Raw genomic sequence first — 22,895 nt, 5'->3', positions numbered from 1 at the left:
ACGATCTCCTTGCTATTGTCCTCGATGACAGATAACTCACAGAGTCTCAGTGATGCCTGTCAGAGATGCCCATCTAGCAGTTATGAATAAAACTTAAAGTCTATTCACAGCTTTTATCTAAAAATTGTACCATGTATACCAGTACGTACATTTTAAAGTTTTTTTCATAGTAGAAGTGAATGAATAAATACAGAAAATGTAGATGATAAAATCGACATTGAATAGCTTCTGATTCCATTTTATTTGCTTTCCTTTTCAGATTTTTGTAGGAATTTTGGCTTCTTCTAATATTCTGTTATCATTTTTAGTTTGCATGTCCTGCCTCTAACTAAAGAAGACCAACTATATACTGCATAGACTCATAAAGACCAAACCCTTACACTATAAAGTATGTTGTGTCTCATGCTATCATCTTATGTGCCCTTGCTACTCGTTCTTTCTCATCATAGATGGGTGGTCAGCCTCCTGGAGAGCGTCGCTTCTAAGCCAGCTGGCAGATCAGCTTTTCAGAGACGGCGAGAGGTCTTTCCAAAACAGATCAGAGAGATTAAACAGCAATTCACACTGAGATATGATCAGGCCACCGCTTTATGTGCCGTCACCCTTCGCAAAATATAGACCCAGCAGAAATAGTCATGTAGACTGATGAGCTTACATTAATGGAAAAATGTTTTATACCTATAATCACATCATTCAGTTAAACATCAAATTTAAGACTGTGTGTGTATTTCATTGTTTTTCTATGTACCGAGAATGAAAAACGCACCAAATGTCGGAACAGTAAGGCTGAAATAATCACTCAGTTTTCACTAAAGACCATCGCTTTATTTTCACGACTTGATTACTCAGCCACTTATTTAATTTGCTTAGTCAAGCAGCACAAAGAGACAACATCTGTTATACAACCCTGCGCATAATGGGGATTACAACGATTCATTCATATTTTAATCAAACTTTGTTTGCTTAGGTTAACTGATAATCCTTTCTATCCGCATTTCAAGAAAATCAGTTTTCCACACATCCATTTTACAAATATGCCTCCAAAATGTGTACGGAATAGGAAACGTGGATCATTGGGGTATTGATTTGGATATAGATAAACCCAAAAAGCCTTGTTAGCAACTGTGACGGGGAATATGTGAATAATATGACTTTAAAATCACCAAGAAACCTCTAGGCCAACTAAACCCAGAGTTACATGACCTCTAAAACATCATGGAGCACAGGACGGGGACAACATGCATGAAAAAGGAGATGCTGAAATTCCTGCAGAACAAACAGACAAAGAAGAACGGACAGGAAGAAACTTTCAAAGTGATTCTTCAATTGAAGTGTATACATCAAGGTTGCCCGAGTCAAAACTGCTCACATCATACGTTTTTTAATCAGTTTTATTTGACATGAAATCAGGCTATAGTTAATTGCATCACACTCATCATTGAACACATCATCAATGTTGTCAGACATAACATTATTCGAGCCAAGTTAATCATAGTGATAATAATTATCAGTGTATAAGTGTTAGGATTTGAGTGCAACGTACACAGGAAAAGAAAAAAGATGTACCAAAGGCTGACGGGGAAAGAGACCATCAGCTGAGGTGTGCGTCCTTCATAATTAGTGCTCAGTGCTCAGAGTCCAAATTAACCAAAACCTCCGTCCTGTTTAAAATCACACACACACACACACACAGGTGTGAACTTGAGGGGGGAAAATACACTCATACACACACGGTTGAATTTGTGCCATACGTGATACGGCTTCAGCCAGCATACTAGAGACTGAAAACCTCGCAGGAGCGTGCTTGAGGAGGAGGAGTCAGGGGTTAATTTGGAGCTCCGGGGCCCTCTGCAACTCCCATTCAAATCCAATGGAGTGTAATCATCAGGTCCTTTCTCCAGCATGAATAAACATTCATTTAAAAATAACAGACGACCTCCATCATAACTCCACGTTCAGCTTCAGAAAAAATAAAGTAAGTGTGCCGTTTAAAGCACGTTTAAAAACTTCTACTAGAGTTTGTGGTACCCGTCTGTTCTCTTACAGCTGAGACTGGTCATCTAGAGAGGTATTGACTAACTATTAGCTTCTGAGGACATACATAAAAAAAGCCCTTCAGTGATTTCAGACATGCAGATAGGAATGTTGTGACGATCAACAGCTTCACTGTTATTGAATAATGACACCAGAGAATGGAAGGTTCATTCCATGTCAACCCAGTTTAGCTTAATGCTTCTGGATAATTTACTAATTAAGCTTAAGAACAACATAAATATAAACAGACATATAAATACCGCTGGCTCCAGGCCAGAGTCAGTGAGTGGATTTCCACCATTTGTTCTCTGCTCAGAGAAGTTTTAGCCTTTGTTCCAAATATTTATAATAGCTGACTTGTTATTCCCTTGATTTTGAAGACTTCAATCAAATGATTCAACATTATTTAAAAAAAAAAAAAAAAAAAGGAAGAGAGAAAAAAGATTCAAAGTGCTTTTCCTCACTGCATAGCATACTGTACTGTAAGGATCCAGCCACAGGGTCTGCTTTAACACAACTCAGATGCCCCAGGAAGTTAAAGAAACTAACTCTAGAGTATTTACAAGGCGTTTAACCCCAACAATCCTGTCAAGTGTTACATCACATGTCTGAGAACTGTGGTTCCTCCTCCGCTCGGAGAGCTAGACGGATTTACGACAAAGGTCACAGAAAATGGTACAAAACTGACTTTTGTACAGCTCTGAGGACATGTTGTGTCATCATACGCAACAAACACACGCAAAAAAAAAGAAAAAACAAACACGTGATTCCAGGTTAAAACAAATGCTAGGAATAACCGACGACCACTCTTCAAGTCAAATATGCTAAGCAGCTAGCATCTCTGTGATGGACACACTCAGGATGGAGGATGGCGTGCAGCAGTGGGTGCTGGTGTGTTTCACGCGGCGGGGGCGGGAGCCGCCGTCCGGCCAGAAAGAGGTGGAGATGCGTGTGAAGATTGTGTGTCTTCACAAGGACATTAACACACATCTGAACGGCGGGAAAAAGAGAAACACGAAGATGACGGCAGCTCCACCCAATCGCTAACGTCTGTAGCGATGATATGTTAAAAAGCTGAAAGTCTGATCGCTGTCATCAGTGTCGTGGATGCTGATCGGTGATGATCTGTTGCAGCCCTTTTCTCTCCGTCGCTCTGGGTTACCTATTAGGTTTTTATATTGCTTTGTCTGTCCTCTACATGAACATGATTGATGAAAAATGTCCTGGCTGTAAAAGTGAGTGGTGTTAACAGAGGCCGTCCCTCTGTGTATTTTAGGTCTCTGGGTTGGGGGTCGCCAGCAGCGGCACATTGTCCCGTCTCCTCCTGCCCAGCGGGGGGCGTCTGTACTGCTCACCGTCGGCCAGCGTCTGGGGTAGCGGCTTCCTCTTGCTCTCGGGCAGCAGCAGGATGGACAGCACGGCCAGCAGTGCCAGAGAGGAGTAGACGACGTGGTGCAGGAAGTAGCCGTAGTGGTTTCGCAGGTCCATGAGAGGGGAGCTGAGACGGCCCACGCAGCCCAGAGCGAGCACGGCTCCTACACCGCTCCCTCTGCACACACACACACACACACACACACAGTTAACTGACAAGATTTACTTACACTTAATACAATTTCTGCTTATCTTTTCATCAATTATCATTTTTAATAATAATAATAATAATAATAATGGATTGCATTTATATAGCGCTTTTCTAGGCACCCAAAGCGCTTTACAATTCCACTATTCATTCACACACTGGTGCAGGCAAACCACAGTTGTAGCCACAGCTGCCCTGGAGCAGACTGACAGAAGCGAGGCTGCCATATCACGCTATCGGCCCCTCTGAGGAACACCAGTAGGCGGTAGGTGAAGTGTCTTGCCCAAGGACACAACAACCAGGACAGAGAGAGCTGGGGGATCAAACCGGCAACCTTCCAGTTATAGATGAGCTTCCCTGAACCACAGTCGTCCCATTTTTCCAGTTTTCTTTAATGGTAAACATGGTGACTCAGTTAAGCCTTTTGTTGATGACTCTATAACTAGGTTCAGCTGTTGTGTTAGCCCAAGCTTATTGTAGTTAATTACAACTAAACTAAATGTGAAAAAAACATTTTAAGTCAAAAATAAAATAAAAAAAATTTGAAAAAGAATCTAAAATTAAAATTTTGTGAACTTAAAAACTTCTTAGTTTTAGTATCTGTTAGTTTGGCCAAATTTATTATCCCACTTTGCCTCATGAGGCTGCCACGCTCGCGATTATTGAGATTTTCAAACAGTGTGTTTTTTGTTATGCCTGTACTGATGTTCCTAAATCTTGCCTCTGGTATGATCCCTGAACACATTAATACTTGATAAATACCATACCATACCACCTTTATTTATAAAGCACTTTAACATAAAACCAGAGTTCACAAAGTGAACTCTGGTTAATAAATAAACAAATAAATAAGCAAAAAATTAATAAAACTAAAGGCTAAACTGAAATGACTAAAGCTGCTCTGGAAACCAATTAAATTTAAGTGAATTAAAACAAAAAGTCAAAAACGAAAGAAAAAATATTTACAAAATGCAAAACGCACAGCTATAATAACTATAAAGATTTGATGAACCCAAACTCATTAAAAGTCTCAGCTTATTACATCTGTTACAAATAATGATTTTTTTAGGGGGGACCGATGCCTCCTTTTCAGGCCTCGGGGAGGTTTTCGGAGCAGGTCGTCCTTCCCGTCGTCTGTTGGGCGCTGATTGTTTTGCCCTCACACAGAGTTGGAAACGATGCTTGTTTGTAGATCTCACTGTACTTCAAAGTATTCTCATCTCTCTTCTCCACAAAGTCAATTATTTTCTTAGATAACAGATCGATTTTTTTTTATACCAAATCTGGAAAAATACTTCCATTGTTTTTGAAACTCCTCCTACTTAGAAAGACAGCTGTTGTTGTGGTATCAAATTGTTTAATTTCCTCTCTTTAACATTTGCTGCATTTCACATGTTGTGATTCATTCTGGCAGCCCGCACACGCTCTTACTGACAGAAAAACATCAACGCCTTCTACGCTGGCATTTCTTTTTCACCTACACTACAAGAAGGACAACATCGTAGTAAAAGAGCTGCAGAGTGACTGTAGAGTGCTGCTGTGTTACCTGATGATGGTAGGCATGACCTCTGCAGTGAAGAGGATGCAGAGGGAGGCGGTGGCTTGGGAAGAGAAGAGACCCAGCACTGAGAAAATCGTGATGGCCGTCTCACTGAGATCTAACAGGGGGGAGGAGAGCAGGGATAACCTTTGAGGTGTAGCATTTCTACCATGCATCTATCATGACATTAGTTTTTCTAATTTATGAATCAAACTGCAACATCTTGCTTCCATGAGCCTTTGCAGATCATAGGGACCAATAAACATCCACTGAGAGGATCCACAACACTCACCACTGTCCTCTCAGGCTTTGATGCATGATTAAAGCTCAGGGCCGGACACAGCTTTGACTTTGCTGTCACTGCAGTGTCCTACATAAACTGAAAGCCATACTCGGTTTCAGCCACAAGGGGGAGACCAAGATTTGGGCAACAGCAGATTTTCCATAGACAATGTTGTCGAGGGGGAGCAAAAATTAAAAAACACAGGTCGGGTTTTTCCATTAACAGGGCTGAGTGGTTTGCTCCTAATACACTTCATAATGCCTGAAGTGAGAGCAGTAGGATGTGTGAGAGGGATGGATCCAACATGGCCCCAGAATCAGCATCAACTTAAATTCCAGTCAGGATTTAAACAAACAAAGATTTTAATCCGAACATAATGGCTCTCTAACAACAGGGTACTGAAGTGAAACTGTGCCCACCTTGACTTTTATTAATAGCCTTCCTTACTTGACTCTAGATTTACTTGGAGAAAACTATTCTGCTACCAACTAAAGCCGGCTTACACTCCATGAGTCCCAGGAGGATCAAAGAGGCCAGCCCCGTCATCGTCATGGAGAGAAGCAGGATGCCGCGGCGACCGCACCTGTCTACGGTCATCCAAAGCAACAGCCAGGCCCCACCGCCTGCACACACAGAGAGCAGGTACGTCCAATAGAAGCTGGGGGCGGTGCCCCTGACGTCACCTCGGAAAGAGCTGTAACAGTGACTAATGCCGTGAGAGATAAATCTGAGGGAGGAAGGGCAGAGAAACAAAAGAGTAAGCACTCGTGTTTCCAAACAGGTTTTAAATAGAAAAGATGAGCGAGCAAAGGTGAGTCTCGCAGCACTTTAAGCATGAAATATGAGGCAGCGGCAGCCAGAGCTGTAAATGAGACACTGCGCAAACACAAAGGAGTGACTCCAAACTGCTGCGTTGCTGAAATAATGTCAGGAGTGTGAGATGACTTACGAGGTGAAGCCGAGCACGCACATGTTCTTCCAGATGTTCCTGCTGTGGAAGAGCTCAGGGAAGGACAGGTGGGGCTTTGAGGAGGGGGCTGGCTCTGAATCCAGCTCTGCAGAGGAGAAAAGAAAAATGACAGTCGGGTAACACAGACGAGGACGGCCTGACCTGGTTCCTCGTTGATCAATCGCTCGCTGTCAGCTTATTACTAGGGGGGAAAGAGACGTGCAGGAGGACACGCGTGGAGTCTCAATCTGGCCATAAGGAGGCCATTTAATAAACCGTACAATTACAGTAGGCACCACAGTGATGTGTTCATTACATTAGCATTTGTAAGCTGTGCAGAAATGTTTAATAAAGGATCCAGAACATGAGACAATTTAACTGTAAGTCAACAGCCAGCTGTGAGGTTTAAGAGGAAAGTCTAAGAGAAAATGTCTCGTTGATGTCAGAGATCAGAGGAGTTCAGCCAGACTGCTCTGAGTTGATATGAAGGAAACTGAAGCTCAAATAACCGCTCATTACAACCAAGGTACGCAGAAGAGCATCTGAATACAGCTAAGAGCAGCAAACTGAGATTACAATTGACAAAGCTCAGCAAAACTGCCTGCTCTCATGGGACGGGATTTCTGCCGTCACATACAGAGGGACGTGTCCGAATTTGATGTAAACATATACACATCGATCCGTCCTGCCTTGTGGTGATGATGTAATGGTGTAAAGGATATTTTCTTGGCACACTTTGGACCCCTTAGTAGCAAGTGAGCATGCCTGAGTATTGCTGCTGACCCCGTCTATTCCAGAGTGTCTGACGGCTACTGATGGCTGCTTATCGCAGGACCACGTCACAAAGCTGAGAACATCTGAGAACGTCTCAGACTGGCTTCCTGAACATGAAACATGAGTTCACTGTCGTTAAATGGCCTGCACAGTCACTGCAGTCTAACAGACAAACATGCACGTTTGGCTTGTGGTAGAACTGGAAATTCGCATCGTGGTTGTGCAGCCGACAAATATGCAGTTATCAGCCAATCAGAAACACTGAGTGTGTAAAAGCATAGGACTAAGTGGAGAGAGAAATTCAAGGCCTTTAATGGATCATATGAAACAAATGAAACATGATGTTCTTCATCACCTCATACTGCTACACTTTTTCCGACTGCAGCGAGACCTCACTACAGAACTGTGTCCTTGATCTGTGTCTGCCGCTCACAGACGTCAGCTATAAAAACATACAGGGAGTGCAGAATTATTAGGCAAATGAGTATTTTGTCCACATCATCCTCTTCATGCATGTTGTCTTACTCCAAGCTGTATAGGCTCGAAAGCCTACTACCAATTAAGCATATTAGGTGATGTGCATCTCTGTAATGAGAAGGGGTGTGGTCTAATGACATCAACACCCTATATCAGGTGTGCATAATTATTAGGCAACGTCCTTTCCTTTGGCAAAATGGGTCAAAAGAAGGACTTGACAGGCTCAGAAAAGTCAAAAATAGTGAGATATCTTGCAGAGGGATGCAGCAGTCTCAAAATTGCAAAGCTTCTGAAGCGTGATCATCGAACAATCAAGCGTTTCATTCAAAATAGTCAACAGGGTCGCAAGAAGCGTGTGGAAAAACCAAGGCGCAAAATAACTGCCCATGAACTGAGAAAAGTCAAGCGTGCAGCTGCCAAGATGCCACTTGCCACCAGTTTGGCCATATTTCAGAGCTGCAACATCACTGGAGTGCCCAAAAGCACAAGGTGTGCAATACTCAGAGACATGGCCAAGGTAAGAAAGGCTGAAAGACGACCACCACTGAACAAGACACACAAGCTGAAACGTCAAGACTGGGCCAAGAAATATCTCAAGACTGGTTTTTCTAAGGTTTTATGGACTGATGAAATGAGAGTGAGTCTTGATGGGCCAGATGGATGGGCCCGTGGCTGGATTGGTAAAGGGCAGAGAGCTCCAGTCCGACTCAGACGCCAGCAAGGTGGAGGTGGAGTACTGGTTTGGGCTGGTATCATCAAAGATGAGCTTGTGGGGCCTTTTCGGGTTGAGGATGGAGTCAAGCTCAACTCCCAGTCCTACTGCCAGTTTCTGGAAGACACCTTCTTCAAGCAGTGGTACAGGAAGAAGTCTGCATCCTTCAAGAAAAACATGATTTTCATGCAGGACAATGCTCCATCACACGCGTCCAAGTACTCCACAGCGTGGCTGGCAAGAAAGGGTATAAAAGAAGAAAAACTAATGACATGGCCTCCTTGTTCACCTGATCTGAACCCCATTGAGAACCTGTGGTCCATCATCAAATGTGAGATTTACAAGGAGGGAAAACAGTACACCTCTCTGAACAGTGTCTGGGAGGCTGTGGTTGCTGCTGCACGCAATGTTGATGGTGAACAGATCAAAACACTGACAGAATCCATGGATGGCAGGCTTTTGAGTGTCCTTGCAAAGAAAGGTGGCTATATTGGTCGCTGATTTGTTTTTGTTTTGTTTTTGAATGTCAGAAATGTATATTTGTGAATGTGGAGATGTTATATTGGTTTCACTGGTAAAAATAAATAATTGAAATGGGTATATATTTGTTTTTTGTTAAGTTGCCTAATAATTATGCACAGTAATAGTCACCTGCACACACAGATATCCCCCTAAAATAGCTAAAACTAAAAACAAACTAAAAACTACTTCCAAAAACATTCAGCTTTGATATTAATGAGTTTTTTGGGTTCATTGAGAACATGGTTGTTGTTCAATAATAAAATTATTCCTCAAAAATACAACTTGCCTAATAATTCTGCACTCCCGTATAGTTCAGTCTTATTGTTAACTTTGATATGCCAATCATGTGTAGGTGGTGCCGTGAAGGATTATTTTATAGCATGTCCTTACAGCACATCTTTATCATCTTGTTGTGATAAATATAGGTCAGAGTTATGTAAGCCTCATCTAGCCTCAGGTGCTGAGATACTTCTCCAGGAGAGAAACACGGCCAGCAAATACATTCACATCATTTCTCTTTAAGACTTGTTGCTACATGAAACATTTCCGCACGTCATCAGTATTCCTGAGTGTCCTTCCTGCTAGCGTGACAGCATTACAGTAACCACCCAAATAAATCCCCATTTTAATTTGATCTGAACTGTAATCACAACAAAAGGGGATGTTCTTTGATCACTTTATCTGTGAATGAGAGCTCGACATAAAAGAATATGGACAAATTTAGGTTAAAAGCTTTGTGGGGGGTTTTAATACACTCAGAATGGACACATAAAATGTAGATTTTGCAACTATTAACAACTATCAACCTCAGTACAGCTAATGCTAGCAGAACACAGAGGTCACTGAACAGTGCAAAGTTGACACTACGTAGCTGGAAACATTTGACATGTAAACAGTGGCAGAGCTCAGTGGTCGCCTGGCCTTAGGCCATCTTTTAACAGCAAGTCATTACGTCCCATTATGTTTCCATTTTAATGCAGGAACCATCCGCTCTTAATAAATCATGAATAGTAATTGAGCATCATTACCGCTCTTGGAAGTGGTGCGTGAGAGGGTCATATACATTGAAACACACGGCCACAGTTATTCCATAAATACTGCAGGCTTCGTAAGCCGAGCGCCTGGCGCTGAACCCTGCAGTGAGGTAAAGTGGGAATTTGTTCTCCGTTTACAGAACGAGGATCTAACGTCAGTGCTGCAAACACACCTGTGAAGCTCTCGTCGTCCCTCACGTCTCTGTTGGAGTTTCTTCTCTCGCTGAATGCGTTCATGTCTGAAGATCGCTCCGACAGAAGGAGCCAGCGAGGAGATTCTGGAAACACCCCAGGAACTCTGCAGGAGGAGGAGGAATATACTTTAACTCTTTGATCTCAGGTGACCTTTACTCAGCACTAAAACTATTTAGAAGCTTTAAGGTTTTGTTGCTTTCACCTGAATTTGCTGCTTCAGTATAAAAACTAACCAGCGCGGGTCACAAAGAAGCAAAGTTCTATAATCCTCTCTTATTAAAACCTGCAATTCGCTGCCAGTAATCTTTTTATAATCTCTGATAATGCGGTATGTTACCCAGATCTGAGAGGGACTGCGGACCTTAAACAAAGGAGCTCTAATATGTTCTGACACCAGCTCAGTGTGAAAAGGGGATTGGAATCAATACCATCTAACAAAGCTTTTAATAAGTCAGCTGGCATCAAGGCACTACGCGAAACCACTCCCAGGTTCCTTCATGATTCAGAAAGTAAAAGCCTGAGTAAAAATAACAAGAGACACATTCCTACCCGTAGCTGAGAAAGAGTGTTAGTGGGGCGGACCCAGCTCCCAGCAGGCCCCTCCAAGATTGGCACCCGAGGGCCACGGCCAGCAGCAGCAGCTCCCCGGCTACAGTTGTCAGGCCAGCCAGCGTGGTGGCCATCAGCCTGAGAGACGGCTCACACAGCTCCAGACCTGAACAAACAACACAATGTCAAAGCTAACTAATCTTTTATTACACTTTTCAGATTCTGAAAGATTAAACATTTAAAAACAAGAGAATATAAATATCATGTGCCCCAAAACTTGGTTCCATTGAAATATAATGCAAGCTAGAAGAAGTAGATTTGATCACTAGGCCTCATTAGCGGCACAAGGAAAAGGAGAGAGGAATTACTGAATTGAGACTCTCTGAGATTTCAGGTGAAGTTCAGGTAGGTGACTGTACTGTGGAGGAAACCATCTGTGCATGACTGTTTGCATATTACAGTGTTTGTTCCTGTGTGATGATCCGTGGGTTCTGATGAAACAAATGACGCCCATCCTTCAAGGCTGAAACACTCACGGGTGATATACAGAGTAAGATAGACTCCCGCGCTGGCCGCCGCCAGACAGAAACGCATGACGATGAAGACAGAAGGATACGGGGAGACGCACACGAGCACCCCGAACACCACCGAGAGGGTCAGAGAGGTCAGGAGGGTCTTGGACCTGCCCAGCCTGCAGGGAAGCACAGAGATACAGACACATGATTAAAACTCAGCAAAGTAAGCAAACACAGATTCAAATTAACAGGGATAAATTAAAACACATGTACAGGAGCAGATGCACAACAACATAAATCACACTGTACATGCTGATAATGCAGCAGCTGCTCGTGTGCTTAAATATTAACACGGAGAGGGAATAGAACAGAAAATAGGACAGGAGTCTACTGACAGAGTTTAGACACAACAGGGAGCCACCCTTTGAAGTCTACACTTTTACAGCATCATTAAGCATTAATGCTGCCATTATACTTCCAGTTTCATGTAGTTTACCAGACAAACAAATTAATCAGAACAATTTAGAGCTCGCGAAGAGTTTAGAATAAAAAAATAAATAAAAGAAAGAGCCTAAGAAATGCTGCAATCACAGAGGCTTAGGGAAGCTGCGTTTCCAAAAACAGCTCAAGTGGAAAGCACGACTGTTCACTAATGAACGATTAGCCAGTTTTTGTTTGCTTGTTTAGTTTCTAACATGCAGCTTAGCAATGCTCCCTTTTCTTCTTCATGTGCCCCCAAGGAGGCACCATTAATTCACCGGTCTAAACAAACAAATGCTATGCTCAATTGGTCAGCAAATTAATGAGAGCTGTTAGCTGTGGCATCATCTCCCTCGCAGTTGCCCCCAAAAACTAGAGCTTCCCCTTCAAACGACACACACTGGTTCACTTGTGTGACTCATCCGAGGCCACTGAGCAAAATAAAGCATGCAAATTTAGCATAAATGTATTTGCCATTAATTGCTTGTGGGAGGTAAATTGTTTGTAATACAGCCATGAGATTTTCTTGAGTAAACAGCAGTATTTTTCCTCCATCACAAATTATATCTTACTGTGATAAATAAAAAGAGTTTATGAAATGGCATTTGGGCTGTTTGATAATAAATTTCTCCTTTGGCCTGAGGCCACAACTTGCTGTTGGATAGAGGAAGCACTGGCAGGCCACAGTAAATCTATAGAAAATTTCATTCTGCAAACCGTGCTACTTTTTCTGAGTGTGTCTCTGTGTGCTGCATGACGACTGTGAGGTAATGAAACTGCAAAGTAAGAAGAGGACAGAGAATAATGAGGAACAAAATGATCTGACAGCACAGATGTCTGCACACAGACGGGCTGGCTTTTATTGGAACATGTTCCCAGGAAGCATGCCCATGTGGGCCCACGGAGGGTAACTGTGGGTGAACTGTGGGGCTGTGCACAGAGCACGCTCACATTTATTGTGCACAGATGCCACAGCGGTGTTGTCCTTCAGGCTAGTTCATGGAGGTCACGGTTCAGTTTTGTCCTTTTGGGTCCCCACTATGGACACCCCACAGAGATGGGCCCCTTGTAGGTTAGCCCATAGCAGTTTGGGGTCCCTGTAAAGGGTTTTCTGTGGGAAACCCATAGTGGGCCTACAATGGGCCCCATTGGATGCTCCTCTCTGCTAAATGTGGGCAGCCCACAGTCAGCCCGCACTATGGGCTGCTTCACGGTGTCCAGATGTGCCCTACTAATCACCCCAGTACTCAGCCCACAATGGGCTGCCATTGTGTGCCGTGTGGGTCTGTCCACAGTGACCAAACAAGAAAGGCACAAACAGTCTCTCCAAACTGCCTCAGTAACTTATTAACTCACTTTTTGGCTGTATGTGTTGTCCTTCCGGCTGCTGAGTGTTCATTCCTGATGTTTGCTTGCCATGAAAAATAGACCTGCAGGAAACCCTGCAGGGTGTGTGTGAGCATACATTACCTGTCAGCGGCGTAGCCCAAGCAGAGACAGCCAGTCAGGACGCCCAGGATGAAACACACCTCCTCCACTGGGACCAGCCAGTACTGACCACACACCAGATCCCACTGTGGAGGGAGAGAGGTCTGTCAGTTAATATCCAATCAAGTTAGCAACAAGCAGTTTCATTTTCTTTGTAGATGGTTGGTCTTCCATCATTTCCAACAAAATCTGCAAAGCTTGTGACTGTTTAGTAACTTGTAACATTTCCTAATGGGCGTGACAGTAGACAGCCTAGCCTCCACTGAACTGCAATAAGCCTTCTCTGCTTTCTTCACATGCATTGGGTAAAAGGCCGATTTTAAAAAACATCCTGCAGAACTACTCAAAATGTGGGACAGGGAGACAAGAAATAAAAATGGTGACATCTGGTCAGCCTGGGCAGAGGTGCAGAATCGCCATGTAAAATTAGTGAAATAAACTGTTAGAAACAATGATCCCATTATTGTCCATTTTGAACCCAACTCCGAAGCAATATATTTATACACCTCACAGGTTCAGGGGACTGGTTGAATGCATCAGTTGTCAAAGATTGCTTCACTGCTGATATTTTGGGGGCATTTAGCAATAAGACACCTTGTTAATTATACTTTGCCCACTTAGTGCTTTGTCGCTTTTACGGTTTCATTTGGTAAATAATTGGCGTATTCAGCAAAACTGCTGAATGGCAGCACAAGACAGTACCTCCTTTTTTTCCTCCTGTCCAGTTGAGCTAAAGATGAATTAGGTTTGATTAATGGTTAGTACTGTACAACATGGCACCAGTGTGGAAGTCTCCATTCCTGTGTCGGACAAATTTATAAGCTGAAAAGCAAAAAAGATTTTTTCTTGTATAAAAGTCTGTTTCTGTGTAGTTTAGAGAAATCAGCCTTTGGCTCCTTCAACTCTAACATCACTAAACACTTTCGTAATTATTTGATGGGCTCACTCACTAGTTTCAGGTCATTAGAGGGAAAAATGCTCAGCTCAGGGATTAATAATTAACCTCACTAACCAATGGATGGCATCGAGGTGACTGCCTCCATCTTGTTTGTGATCTGTGTTTTTCTTTAACTCCCTGCTCATTTCACAGCATGTTATCCCCACATTTGTTCATTTAGAGGCTGCATAGTGTCTGCCATCTACTGCAGTGTAAGTATAAAAATAAAGAACATCAGCCAAAGTAATTAAATCTAAATTGTTCACATCCCTCGGTAATAACCACCACACAGCAGTGGAGTTAAAAGTGGCTACACCACCCTCAAAAGACAGCTCAGTAGCACAGTCTAATAAATGTATAAAGGGAGCCAGTACGCTTGACTTACTAATTAATAAATGTGTTATTTGACTAATTAAATTAACAAAGTCAGAGATTTTAGTTTACAAAAAAAACAAAGTTTTTTCTCTGACATTAGTTCTGGTCCATTTATGCATTTATGCAAAAATGATATATACACTCCCTGGTGTAAACACAGCTGTCTTACAATAGGGAAGAAAAGCCCATTAGACAAATACTAGAAACACAGGAAGATGTAACGACATTACACACATGCATGTGTGTGGTCACGATACATATAGTGGGTGTATTGCTATAATCACTCGTTAGCACCACAACAATAAAACGGTACGAGGTTCACTGAGTGGATTAGAAAACAAATGCCCGTGTGACTGCATGAAGCAGTTCAGCCACACAGAAAGTCAGCACATCTGTTAAAAAGGAAAAAAAAATAAAGATCTCTGCTCTCAGATCCGAGTTTAATCACATTAAGCCGAGCCACTGATTTGCATTTACAGCTGAGTCCTGCTAACGTCGCTTCTTGTTGGCTGCTGAAAGCAAAATGGTTTTAATGATCTAGAGGGAGACTGAGCAGAGGGCCGTGATTTTTTTTGTTATTTAAGCGGCCTTACATAATTGGAACCCGTGCACAGAAACATTAAAGCCCGTCACATAACATCAGCTGTCCCGTTGCTGAGACACGCAGTCACAACAGTGAACACCATGCAACCCGGAGCGCTCGTACGCGTGGAATGCTGTGGAAGACGAGGATGAGGCGAAAATGCACACAAACAAGTCCTGAAAGCTACCAGGCTGGTTTAGAGAGAGAGAGAGGACCAGAAAGCAGCAGGTTTGTGCCTCCAGCAATAAACAAAACCTGCAAGCATGTCCTCATAACCATCAACATGAACAACCGCTCTAACAAACTCGCAGCTCACACGTCACAAATTCATAGTTTTACATTAAACCAAAGACAAAGGATGTTAAATATCACTGTTTTATATTTCAACAGGCATGGCAGTTTGTGTGCATTAGTTTATAGATCCACAGCATAGAGGTGGTAAGTAAAGTTTGCCTGTATTAAAGTGATGGTCTTTATTGACCCGTGGAAGCGATGAGGCTGATCAGAGGCGGTCCTGCTTCCTGCTTGCCAGACTGCCAGCAAAGCAAAGCAGCTCTGGAGGAACGCTCAATCACCGTGCCAGCTAGCCTGATGAAATATGTTAGCCTGACTCTAAAAGCTCAGGGACAGAGAGGACTACAGGCAAACACTTCTGCTAAAGTCTTCCAGTGTCTTCAGCTTGCTGCAGTGGTATGGGGTGGGTTACAAGCAAGCTGCCCTTACACCATAAATTAGAGCTGGGTGTGGTTCCCCACATGTGGGCACAAAAAAAGAAACAGGCCAAATAGTGATCAGCCTGGTGAGAAAGGTTAGCTGCCATCAAGGACTGGGCTGACAGTCTTTGAAACAGAGGTCTGGGTGAAAACGCACATCAGCGTATGTCAGAACATCACACACAGAGTGCCTGATATCAACAAAAACAACCGAGACAGGTAGAAAACAGCAGTGGTGCCGATGACCGGCTTCATTGTTGTGAACAAAACGAGCGACATCAGTGAGAAACAAACCTCCACTAGCATAATGAGCCACAGTTCTTTTTAAAGGACAAATATTATCATATTCCACTGAAGATAATCTTTCAGCCTGCCTGCTGGCTGTGTACACACAGATTACATGAGACGCAAACTGCAGTGTAAAGACTGGAAGTTGTTCTCACAGCAGTGAAACAAATGATCAAGGCTACTCAGTTTTAACATCATAAACACTTAGAAAATGCACTCCTGTGCTTGTGCACGGCTTGTTCCGTCAACTTAACACTGGATTATAATGTTACAGCATACAATACGCTGTAATAGCCTTAGTTTCCAATCATTTTCTTCTCCTTCTGTGGCAGAGTTAATGTGATTGTAAGCAGGGTCTGTTCTCCTTTAGCGAGGTGTTGATCTCTGACATTCTAGGCATGGTTCTCTGAAGAAACATGTCTTACAACATGCCAATATGACGTGGGTTAACACACATTTCTGAATGAGTCACCGGATTGTCGAAACTCACTTTGCAACCATCATGTCAAGCCAATTGTAAAAACAAAAAACATCAAGGTGCTCTTCTCCTCATGGCCAAACTGGTCAAATGAAAGAGGAATAAGCACTGGGTGCTTAAAGATCCACAAAATGGGCTTTGATGTGTGAAATTAGCACCTTTGAGGTCTGACCTCTGACAATTCAGACAAGACATCCCTGAAAGCTCTCTCTCTCTCTCTCTCTACCTTGATGGCATCGATTGAACTCACATTTGTCAAAGACTCTGTGTCTATTACCCATCTTGGCTCAACAATCCTCCACACGGCCAGAGCTGAATGAAAGTCTGATGATGCTGTGACATCATAGCAGTGGCCAAAACTCATCCCTCGCAGAGCTGCGAGGGCTTCGAAATGATACCAAACTACTCAGCTTTACCAGTGATTCAACCAGAGAAGGATAAAGACCCAGAGAGTGAAGGTGCTGTACTTGAACACGAAAGAATCGGTTAAGCAGTATTGCATAAGGAGCAAGAGCAGACTGGGATATGCTGTACACAGGTTATGGTTACAGTTATGACCAATCAACAAGCTCTGATTTCTTCACACACATGCATGAAGAAAACCTGTGGTGAGAATAAAGCAGACCTCTGAAGGGTCAAAGTTTCTGCTCCGGGCTCTACAACCTTCTGTTTGGCATTCTTTCAGAATTTAAGCTGGTTCAAAGGGAGCGGTGCTAAAAGTGTTTGTTCTAGATAGAAGATAAACTGCACTGAGGCCAAGTACAAGATACGGAAGGCTTCTTTTTTAACATAAACCATGCAAAGCTACTTGAGGAGGCCCGGTAAAAAAAATCCTCCGAGCATAACCGATCCATTTAAGTGTGCAATGCTGTCAACATCATGCTTTGAAAAACGGTGAAGGTAAGAAAACAGAGGTGCCATTTAAAGTTAACAAGACGACGCATTTAAAAAAAAAGTGATCCTTCAGAGGAGCTGGCAGGAGACTTTTTGTCCAAGTCGTTAGTATATGTGCAGCTGTATCATAGTTCTGCAGGGCATTGCAAAACAGTGAGTGTTCATGATCTGTAAGGCTATGGTGAAACAATATAGTATAAAAAAGTTTTTTTTATGATTTTAAGGCTCTTAAGCTACACCTGAAAAGAAGTTCATCTTCCCTTCACCAAGCTAAAACAATCATCCAGGCCAAGACCATAATTAGAGAGCTTCAAAGGATCCCACAGTAAAACTTTACCTCAGTGACGATGTTGTTCTTCAGCCCCTCTGTGACGTTGTAGTCCCATCCATTCTCGCAGTCCACCACAGCAGACTGGCTGCTATTAGTATACTGCTTACACTGGGATGGGCCCCCGCTGTCCCCGGGCCGTCGCCCTTTCTCCCAAGGTACCGAGGCATTCAGCACTTCAGGCGATGGCAAGGGGCCTGGCAGGTGGCAGTGGTGGTGAGGGGGGAGGGTGATGAGAGGGTCCGAAGAGAGCAGGAAGGCCAGGAAGAGGTTGGGCAGGATGGAAAGCGCAATCAGCACTCTCTGCTTCTTCCGGCCCAGAGCCAGCACCATCACTTCACCGGTGGGGGGCAGCGAGGGCGGCGCGGGGATCGAGGAGGAGGATGGCGCTGGGGAAGAGGGCACAGGGGAGGATGGGAGGGATGGAGGGGGAGCTGGGCAAGGAGATGGGGAAACTATCGGCGGGGAGTCCGGGGATGTCATTGCCGCTGGAGTACTGAAGGCAAAGGATCAGGATGGAGGACGGTGAGCAAGCTGGTCCCCGGGCAGAAGAGTAGAGCTTCGGTAAAACTGTGTGAGCAGAAGGTTACTCGTCATTATTACAGATCAAGCATCAATATGGGACACAGATATGACGCTCTGACATGTCAACACCACAAAGTCCACTTAGCTGCTTCAGTTTCAAAGCTAAGCCCATCTTAATAGAACAAACGCATCCACTGTTTATAGATAATAGATAGAGATAATGTTATCTGCCAGTGCTGCTGTGATATCGGAAGAGACTTCCTTTCCTGTGTTACAGATCCTCTCAGAGCTCGCTGCATCACGCAGCAGAGTAGCCACCACTTTGATATCATTAATATGTAATATTCACCCAATTTTTGAATATCCTGCCCTAAACATTAGCATCAGCTCAAGAAATCCAGCACTACTCAGGCTCTACCAGGAATTCTTCATCAATTCCTCTTTCAATTTCCAACAACACGAAAGAGATCCTACATTTCCCATGATGCAACTCGTAGCTGCTCTCATCGCACCTCCAACTTTCTGTTTCTGTCTTTGAACACAGGCCCAATTCATGACAACCCCTGAAGTTATCACTGCATGCTAGTTTTGAAGTGATCACAATGTGTCTGAGTGAAACAGCAGCTCTGGTGGACTGCACGCTGCATAAGCTTTGCAAAGTTTTACGATGACAGGTCAGTGAGGCAGTGCATTTACTCCAGCCACTGCATTCGTATTTATGTGACATCGTCAAACAAAACCTAAACGCTCCGTTTAACCTGATACAATCAGAGCTCTGTGTGTGTGTGTGTGTGTGTGTGTGTGTGTGTGTGTGTGTGTGTGTGTGTGTGTGTGCAAACACCTGTACAGGAAAAGAACGAGATTCTTTCAAAACAAAGCCTGATTATCACGAAGTCAAGTATGTCTCAGTGTGGGATTTTTAGACAAAACCACCAATTTTAATAGCATCACATTGAGCTTTAGGGAAGTATAATATATATATCCATTACTATTATAATCCATAGCATAATAAATGTCAACATAAGCCTCTAATTAGTGTGTAGAAACTGTCAGCTACTGGCTATAACACATTTCACAGGCTTTGTGATGCCAGTCACAGCCTGACATGTTGTTGTTTACCCTGAGCTAAATGGAAAAGCGGTGGGTGTTCTCAGGGACCCCACTAGCAGCCCTGAGTGCTCCCCCTCAGCAGCAGTCTCCTCTGCAGGTGCACATGGTGCCCCTCCGTGGGTCAACGTCATCGTGTTTTCCTCGCACAGGGCCAGGAAGTGTTGCTAAGAAAAAAAGGAATCCCACAGGGTTATATAAGAGCTTTCGCGCGAGGAGGGGAAAGGACACGGGGGGGAGGGGGGTGAACAAAGAGGGAGGGGGCTGGCTGGGCTGTACGCCGGACAGAAGAGCAACGAAGCAACGAGGGAGAGAACAGCAGCGTGATGAAGGGGCGTTAAAGCAGCTGGGCCGGGCGGACTGAGCAGACACCTGCCCCGGCACTCTGGACCAGCACACACAGCCAGTGTTACACACCCCTGTGCGGCCTCAAAACAAAGCGCACACTGTTACTCACCCTTTAAAGCGACGCTAACTGTGAGCCAAAAACCTGCCACCCGTCGTCTCTCTGAAACATCCCAAACATCGCGGGCTTAAGAGAGGAGGACAGCGGATGAGTTTCACCGCGTTCACACCGTCTCCTCCGCTCTGTCTGCCACACAAACAGACATGTCTGTCCCGGAGAAGTACCGCAAGGCTCGGATGAACACAATCGTTTGCCTTTGACACAGGCAAGGACACCGGACTCTCCGTTAGTCCCTAAACACAGCCAACGTCCCTCCGCCGCGTGAGCATATGATGATGCCGCCGGAGGAGGGGTTGATGCTCCGCTTGCTCCTTCACTCCCACCGTCGGTTGCTGTGTAACGGTGTTGTTTAGTCCAAGTTTATCCCTGCCGACATGACACAGAATAATTCAACAATAACGCACAACTGTGCCCGGCATCACCTTAAAGGGGCAGGCGTCGGCAGGAAGTGGAGCGAAGGACAAAGACCGGGTGGAAAACTGCGGAGAGCCGTGTCTGTTTAAAGGGCAGTAGCTCCGCCAGCGGCGAGTCTCACTTCGAGAAGAATCGGCAAACATCGCCAGAGCGACAGCCCCCCTCCCTCCGCCCGCTCCACTCAATCCAAGATCGTGTATAAGGAATGAGGCAATGACTCAGCAACAGATTTAGCCACACTGGAGAAGGATTAGTTTTATTAACAAATGAATTTTTTAATTTTATTTTTTTAAGCAAAAGCATGAAATTATTAGAATCAGTAGTTGTTTTAAACACTTCTGTTAGGAATTCATTTATTACAGGGTTAATTAATGAATCACTCGGATAAAAGTCTTACCGGGAGGAAACTTGTTGCTCAGTAAAAGTAGCATACAAAATCAGCAGCGGAGTGAGATGTCTGTTTATGAGTGCTCTCTCTCTGTCTCCTGCAGAATGCCTGCATGGAGCTGCCTGCCGCATGGTGGAGCCATAAATCATAGAGAAGAGGCATGTGTGAGACAGCGGCACGGCTACAGAGCTGCTTTCAGGTGAAAAAAAAAACGAGAGACAGTCCATCATAACTTATTTATGATATAATTTAAATGTGCACTCACTCTAATGGTTGATAGTCCAGAAGAAATCAGTAATCCACCATATTATCTTATCCTATTATCTTATCACAACAGATTTCATTAGTGCATCCACATGTTTCATCAGGACTCCTGATAGTTTTAATCTGCAATAGAGGACAAAATATCCATTGGCACACAGAGATAAGAGCACTTTGTGCTGTGTCAGCCGGTAATGACTGAAAGGCTACACATGATGGCACCATCACGGTTTGTTCCTCTGGTGATGCAGCAGCAGCAGCCCGCCATTAGTGCAAGAAGTCTGACTTCAGTAGATGTCACTTGATGCTACTGTAAATGTAAAGAAGTCTGTGGCGATGCTTTAAACAGCAGGGGTTCTGCTTTATTCCAAGTCACTTATTCATGCCATGCATTTGAGCTGCGAGTCCTCATTAGGTTGTGTTTGTTTTAACCAAAGATGGCGACAGCTTCCACTTTCCCTTGAAGTGTTACATGCGAGCTTTTCAACAGTTAGAGGGCCTCTGTTGGAAGCTGTGAATGATATCAAATAAAAACAAATGGTATAAAGTAGAAAATTAGCCTTCGCGTCATAAAAGCACCTTCTCTTATTAATTGTCTTAGTGAGACCAGTAAAAAAATAGATCTCAGCCCTTAGAGTCTTTCTAAAGCTAAGAAACAGCATCTCTGACTGCAGCGCTTCGCAGCGAGCGGAAGTACTGCAACAAGTGGTGAAACACTCATCCTGGCCATATTTGGACTACAGATCATACTGCTTTGTGTGTGCGTGCGTGTTGTTGATCTCTGGAGACAAAAGTCCAGCCAAGCCTTCCAGAAAGCACACACACACCTTTGATCAGCAGCAGCTTTGAGATTGGAGCTACTTCAGTGGGGCTGTGCGGTTCGTATGGTCTGCAGCTGTTGAGTAACGCGATAGGGATTAGGTGAAATACGGTCTTTCTTCACTCTGTGGAGATGTTGCAGTCCTGGGACCACAGATTGCCCCACACAACGCTGTGGGACATTTCAACAGACATGGTCACACAAGAAATCTTCATATGCCTCTGAGGACGCAGCAGGCTTCATGAAGCCCCCATCACACTTTCACTGTCCTTTCTGATTAAAATCCAAATACATGAAGATAGTTCTACACATCCCCCCCCTCCCAGGGGGCATATATTTACACAACTGCTCTTTTGAAATCGTTTTAGTGGGAAACAAGCAAAATCAGGGCACCAAAGTTGGGTTACTTGTATAATCTGTGTCCACGAGATACGATCTTAAAATGATGCCGATATAATTTTTCTGCTGCCCTTATGTGTCTAATAAAGCCTTCAAGTGCTGAACTGAGGTCAGCCTCTACGAGGAGGTTATTGACACATGTCCTATTGTGTAAAAATCTTTTCCCATACCACTTCATTCGGTCCCACTTATCAGTCGTGTTTTGCAAGTTTTGAATATGTGTAAAACATAAACATACATCTGAATTTCTTCAGGGGAAAAAAGCAAATGGTTTGTTTTTACTATTGAAATGTTATACAGGACCATGAAAAAAATTAATACATTTTTTTAAGGGTCTGGCTCGTCACCCCACCCCCTCCTCCTCCTCCTCCTCTCTGGCTCCTATCTCTGTGTCCCTTCACTACCATCACAGCCACAGGAAGGCCCTGGCAGCCCAAAACACTGATACTATCTCTGCGCTCCTCATCTCCGTCCTCCGCTGTGTCGAAATCTTTGCCCATCCCACAAAGGGAAACCGCTGGTGCACAACGGTCCATGGCAATGACGTCCGTTTCTGTGGGTAGACAACTTATGGTAAATAATGTGACAGGCGTACGCCGTGTCCCCGGGTGAAGGATGCCCCGGAGGACCAATGAGACGCATCATTTACACAACTCGGTGTTAGATAAGGCAGAAGAGGGTGAGGAGTGGCTCTGCAACTATTGCACAGAGTATCTGAGGAACCCCTCAACCTACAACCCGTGTGTGTGTGTGTGTGTGTGTGTGTGTGTGTGTGTGTGTGTGTGTGT

At 44.0% G+C, this 22,895-nt stretch overlaps 1 protein-coding gene and 1 long non-coding RNA gene across 2 annotated transcripts; one reads left to right on the top strand and one right to left on the bottom strand.

The window, feature by feature from the left end:
• Positions 1 to 323: 323 nt before the first annotated feature.
• slc22a17 (solute carrier family 22 member 17) lies at positions 324 to 20,382 on the bottom strand. The gene is made up of 10 exons (XM_005946000.3): positions 19,817 to 20,382; positions 17,737 to 18,297; positions 13,114 to 13,217; positions 11,185 to 11,339; positions 10,649 to 10,814; positions 10,078 to 10,202; positions 6,386 to 6,491; positions 5,940 to 6,163; positions 5,160 to 5,271; positions 324 to 3,583 (listed from the first exon to the last, which is right to left on the bottom strand). The coding sequence occupies exons 2-10, from the start codon at positions 18,208 to 18,210 to the stop codon at positions 3,307 to 3,309; spliced, it is 1,743 nt and encodes a 580-aa protein (XP_005946062.1). The 5' UTR covers positions 18,211 to 18,297; positions 19,817 to 20,382; the 3' UTR covers positions 324 to 3,306.
• Positions 5,221 to 10,133, top strand: LOC121812189. The gene is made up of 3 exons (XR_006052914.1): positions 5,221 to 5,307; positions 5,894 to 6,078; positions 10,045 to 10,133. It is a non-coding gene; the product is annotated as an uncharacterized LOC121812189 (long non-coding RNA).
• Positions 20,383 to 22,895: the final 2,513 nt, after the last annotated feature.

This window comes from Haplochromis burtoni, unplaced genomic scaffold, assembly GCF_018398535.1.
Source record: "Haplochromis burtoni strain Fernald_Lab_line unplaced genomic scaffold, NCSU_Asbu1 Contig_460, whole genome shotgun sequence".
Lineage (NCBI taxonomy): Eukaryota > Metazoa > Chordata > Actinopteri > Cichliformes > Cichlidae > Haplochromis > Haplochromis burtoni.
Note: the sequence above shows the minus strand (reverse complement) of the source record. Positions and strands in the feature narration are given on the sequence as shown.

Coding starts and splice junctions, on each gene's coding strand:
- slc22a17 (XM_005946000.3), bottom strand. CDS start 18,210: ATGACATCCCCGGACTCCCCGCCGATAGTTTCCCCATCTCCTTGCCCA. Junction 13,218..17,736: donor AGAACAACATCGTCACTGAG/GTAAAGTTTTAC, acceptor CTCCCTCCACAG/TGGGATCTGGTGTGTGGTCA. Junction 11,340..13,113: donor TTGGGCTACGCCGCTGACAG/GTAATGTATGCT, acceptor GCTTCCCTGCAG/GCTGGGCAGGTCCAAGACCC.